Here is a 4,828-nt window from a genome sequence, read left to right as displayed (position 1 = left end):
TTTATAATAATAACTTAATTTTGTGTAATTTATGTTATTAGATCATTTAATTTTTTTTATAAAAAATTATATGTTAGTAGCTTGTTATTTGCATTTTTAATTAGCTTGTTAGTAGCTTGTTATTCGCTTGTTAGTACCATGTTAGTAGATTGTTGTTAGCTTGTATTTAGCATTTTATATATTAATATGTTAGTAGCTTGTTATTTGGTTGTTAGTACCATATATGGAAATTAAAAAATATATGTTTCTACAATGAATGAAAATTTATTTTGTTGTGAAATAAGTGCATATTTTTAGAATGATTTATTAATTTATATGACTTAGTATATGCAATGAAATGTCAATAATCGTGTTATGGTTAATAATTTTGTGTATGGATGTAACATGTACATGTCTCACAACTGCATCATGATTTACCTAGATACCCGTTCAAGTCATACACATTAGGTTTATTGCTTGAATTGTCCCGATAGGGACTGTTGTAAGACACTTAATCTCACTTAAGTGGTGACCTGTTTTTGAGTCTATGTAAAATTCAGGCTACGTGTTTCCCAAATTTGTTCTCTGGGTACACATAGAAGTATACATCATTGCTTTGTTCCCCAAATTTTTTCTCTGGGTACACATATAAGTATACACATCCAAAGATGGGTTAGGTTGGAGAGATAAGGACCCTTGGACATCATTCATATTAACTTCATTTATTGCTTTAATGTATCAAAAACCATAAGTATTTTATTTGGATTGAATATTGTGATCATTTGGGTGAGATGTGTAGAATTGCAACAATGAAACGAACAGAGCGTAGCTGAATGTATGAAAGGCTTGATGGCCGAAACATTAGACAAGAGTTCGTGAAAGGGGTTGATGAATTCATTCAGTTTTGTAAAGATAATCCGGAGAGCAGTAAAGTTGACGAGGTTAGATGCCCTTGTGTCATATGTAAAAACCGACAGCTACACGATTCGGAGACTGTCAAAGTGCACTTGTATAGCAAGGGTTTTGTTCCAGACTATTATGAATGGATGTGTCAAGGTGAAGGTTTTCCTGGCATCCCACCCCCACAACCTAATCCATACAATGAAATGGTATTGGATGCCTTTGGGAATGACCCACCTAACATGGGTTTCGGAGACGAGAGTCATGTTGAGGAGGAAGAACCAAGCCCCCAAGCTAAGAAGTTCCTTAATCTGCTGACGGAATCTGAGCGTCCTTTATATGAAGGGAGTACTATGTCTGTTTTGGAAATGGCGTCTAGAATTACAAGTTTGAAGTGTGAGTACAATTTGCCTCACAGGTGTGTGGATGGGTTTGCTTCTTTGATGAATGAAGAAGCAATTCCTGACAACAACAACATGGGAGAGACCTTCTACGAGGTTAAGAAAGTAGTAAACGGATTAGAGCTTCCACATGAGAAAATACATGCCTGTCCAAAAGGTTGCATGTTGTTTTGGAAGGATGATGTGGACTTATCCAAATGCAAAGTGTGTGGTTGTGAAAGGTACAAGAAGACATCAAAAGGAAGTTTGGTGCCCTTGAAAGTGCTTATTTATTTCCCGATCACACCTAGGCTGCAGAGGTTGTTTGCAACAAAGAACATTTCACATGAAATGACATGGCACGCAAAAAATCCTAGAGTTGCAAACACAATGGCTCATCCTTGTGACAGTGATGCGTGGAAACACTTGGACAAGACCTTCCCAGAATTTGCATCAGAACCAAGAAATTTGAGACTTGGTTTGTGCACCGATGGGTTTGCTCCTCATGGTAAGTTTGGGGGCCAATATTCTTGTTGGCCAGTCATACTAACACCATATAACTTGCCTCCTTCTTTGTGTATGAAAAGGCAGTTCATGTTTTTGTCTCTTCTAGTTCCCGGTCCTAAAAACACAAAGGGCAACTTGGATGTCTATATGCAACCACTCATTGAAGAACTTAAGCAGTTATGGGATGTTGGGGCAACCACTTATGATCTTTCGAAGAAGCAAAACTTCACAATGCGGGCCGCCATACTTTGGACCATTAGCGACTTCCCGGCATACGAAATGTTATCTGGATGGTCTACTGCTGGTAAGAAGGCTTGTCCGTACTTCTTAGACAAATCCAAAGCATTCTGGCTTTATCATGGTGGCAAAGTTTCATGGTTTGATTGTCACCGTCAATTTCTTGATCCAAATCACCCATTTCGGAAAAGCAAAACAGCTTTTTGTAAGAACAGAGTTGAAAAGGGGTCACCACCGCATATTATGTCCGGCCTAGAGTTATGGGAATACGTGAAGGACTTGCCGAAGGCAACTGATGGTCCTGCTGCTCTGAAATTGCTTAAAAAGGCCAAGAAAGGTTGGTTTAAGCAAAGCACTCTATGGGAGCTTCCTTATTGGAAGCATTTGCTCATACGTCATAATCTGGACGTAATGCACATTGAGAAAAACTTTTTTGATCAACTCATTTACACAGTCATGGATGTAAAAAAGCAAACTTGTGACACAGTGAGTGCTCGACGAGACATTGAAAAATACTGTAGAAGACCAGAACTCCATGTTGTTACTGATGAAAGAGGTAAAGAGTCCAAACCGAAAGCCCCATTTTCCCTTGAAAAGCCCCAGGGGAAGGTCCTTTGTGAATGGATTTGGGAATTACGATTTCCTGATGGTTACTCTTCTAATCTGAGTAGGTGTGTAGACATGCAAACATGTAGACTCCACGGCTTGAAAAGCCATGATTGCCATGTGTTCATGGAAAGACTGTTTCTAGTGGCCTTCAAAGAATTGCTCCCTACTCATGTTTGGAAAGCAATAACTTAAATCAGCCAGTTTTTCAGAGACTTGTGTTGCTCCACAATAACACATAGCGACATGGACCGTTTGCAAAACAACATTGCTGAGATTATTTGCAAGCTAGAGAAAATTTCCCCCCCCCCCCTCATTCTTCAACTCAATGGAGCACCTACCGGTCCACCTCCCATACGAGGCAAGACTAGGCGGTCCAGTTCAATATCGATGGATGTATCCATTTGAAAGGTAAAAGAAACTCATTTATGAAAATGTGTCTATGTTGTTGCAATAGTAATAAATCTAGTATGTCTTTGTAGGTTTTTGAATCATTTGAAACGCAAAATCGGAAACAAGGCTCGAGTTGAAGGGTATATATGCAACGCCTACCTTACCGAGGAAATTGCAAACTTTTGCTCCAATTATTACTAAGATGGAGTTGATACAAAAACTAGAGACCTTAGTAGAAATGCAAATGTTGAGGTAGATTCTAACACTAATCCAAATGACAAAATCCCAGAACTATTCAAGGTTGATTGTGGTCATGCTCCTAATCAAGGACGAATGCGTTGGCTTGATACTAAGGAACTCGAAAGGGCACACTTGTATGTCTTATCCAATAGCGGCATTCTTGATGTGTATGAAAGGTGAATAATTAACATTCGTTCTAAGATTTTCCAAAGAGATTACAATTACGTAATAGATCCTAACTTTGGTTCCTCTATCAGGGAGTTTGAGGAACACATTCTTCAATCAAGGCCTAATATGCGTAGGGAAGATGTCTGGCAGCAATTTGAAAAGCAATTTCCCGATTGGTTTCGAGATAAGGTAATAGGTTGTTCAGTTATGATACCGGTGGTTAAGTCTAAATCTATAACATATCTAGCTAAATCGTTTGGATCTTTATAGGTTCTTCATGACAAGCCGGATGAAGATGTGTTGTATGCATTGTCGATGCGACCTTTTAGTCGTGTACGCACTTGGAGGCAGTTGATTGTCAATGGTTTTAACTTTCAAACTGAAATCAGCGGAAGATATAAATCCACAATGAATTATGGTGTATGTGTCACAAATGCAGAGGGTGGACAGTATTTTGGCACTATAGAGGACATCATTGAGCTTGTCTACACAGGTCCCGTGGGATCGTATAAGACCATATTGTTCAAATGCAAGTGGATGGACTCTGTCAGGGGGATGACAATACATGAACAATACAAGATCATTGATGTAAACCATACAAAAAAATACCCACTGTACGACCCTTTTGTGTTATCTTACCAAGTTAGCCAGGTGTACTACGCACCCTACCCTAGTTTGAAAAGAGATCGTGCACAGTGGTGGGCGGTGATTAAAACAAAAGCTAGATCAGTCGTTGATGCTCCCGTTGACTTGGAGTTTCTGCAAGAAACAAGTCCCGATACACCTACAACATTATGTGCACCCCAAGACATTCCTGACTACGTTGCATACAATGATGGCGTTGGTAATGAATCAGATGATGAGATTGTTCTCGAAGAAGGTCCGTTCTCCAGTGACGATGAACCAGAATTTGAATCCACCGACAGCGATGAGGACGAGGATGATCTTGTTTGGTTTGATGATAGTGACGGTGAAGATAGTGGTTCCGATGATGGTATCAACAGTGAAGATGGTGATGAAAGTTTCGAGAATAGCCAGGAGTAGAGCATACCTTACCGATACGTATTATGATTATAATTTGTCATGTAGTAAAGTTTGTATTTTTGCTTAACTATTAAATTAAACCTTTGAGATAATATGTGGTATGGTTTATGTAGACTTTTAGTAAATTATTTTCAAACTTAGATCCGATTTTATGTATTGATAATCATGCATGTCATGTTGTTTTAATTCATTGTTCTACTTGTTATGCTAATGTAGTACAGGTCACAATGAATGTGAAGGGAAAAAAAGGTAGTGGTACTACTGCAAAGATGCCTCGATCCAAGATTAGCCATTCTCAACAGTTGGAAGACAGTCAGATTCCTGACACCGAGACACAGTCAGAAGAAGAAGGGAATTTGGGACTTGGGAACAAC

At 38.9% G+C, this 4,828-nt stretch overlaps 1 protein-coding gene across 1 annotated transcript; it reads left to right on the top strand.

The window, feature by feature from the left end:
* The first annotated feature begins 812 nt into the window (after positions 1-812).
* On the top strand, positions 813-4,454 carry LOC145633161 (uncharacterized). The gene is made up of 5 exons (XM_081685440.1): positions 813-2,674; positions 3,092-3,142; positions 3,227-3,418; positions 3,500-3,599; positions 3,681-4,454. The coding sequence occupies exons 1-5, from the start codon at positions 813-815 to the stop codon at positions 4,452-4,454; spliced, it is 2,979 nt and encodes a 992-aa protein (XP_081541566.1).
* The last annotated feature ends 374 nt before the right edge of the window (positions 4,455-4,828 follow it).

This window comes from Chenopodium album, chromosome 5 (assembly GCF_948465745.1).
Source record: "Chenopodium album chromosome 5, dcCheAlbu1.1, whole genome shotgun sequence".
Classification (NCBI taxonomy): Eukaryota; Viridiplantae; Streptophyta; class Magnoliopsida; order Caryophyllales; family Amaranthaceae; genus Chenopodium; species Chenopodium album.
This window is presented reverse-complemented; position numbering and strand designations above follow the sequence as displayed.

What these genes read in the sequence shown, in the direction of transcription:
- LOC145633161 (XM_081685440.1), top strand. Translation starts at nt 813, where the DNA reads ATGTATGAAAGGCTTGATGGCCGAAACATTAGACAAGAGTTCGTGAAA. An exon ending in TACTCTTCTAATCTGAGTAG is followed by an intron (nt 2,675 to 3,091) that starts GTGTGTAGACAT and finishes ATGTCTTTGTAG; the next exon opens with GTTTTTGAATCATTTGAAAC. An exon ending in AACAAGGCTCGAGTTGAAGG is followed by an intron (nt 3,143 to 3,226) that starts GTATATATGCAA and finishes TACAAAAACTAG; the next exon opens with AGACCTTAGTAGAAATGCAA.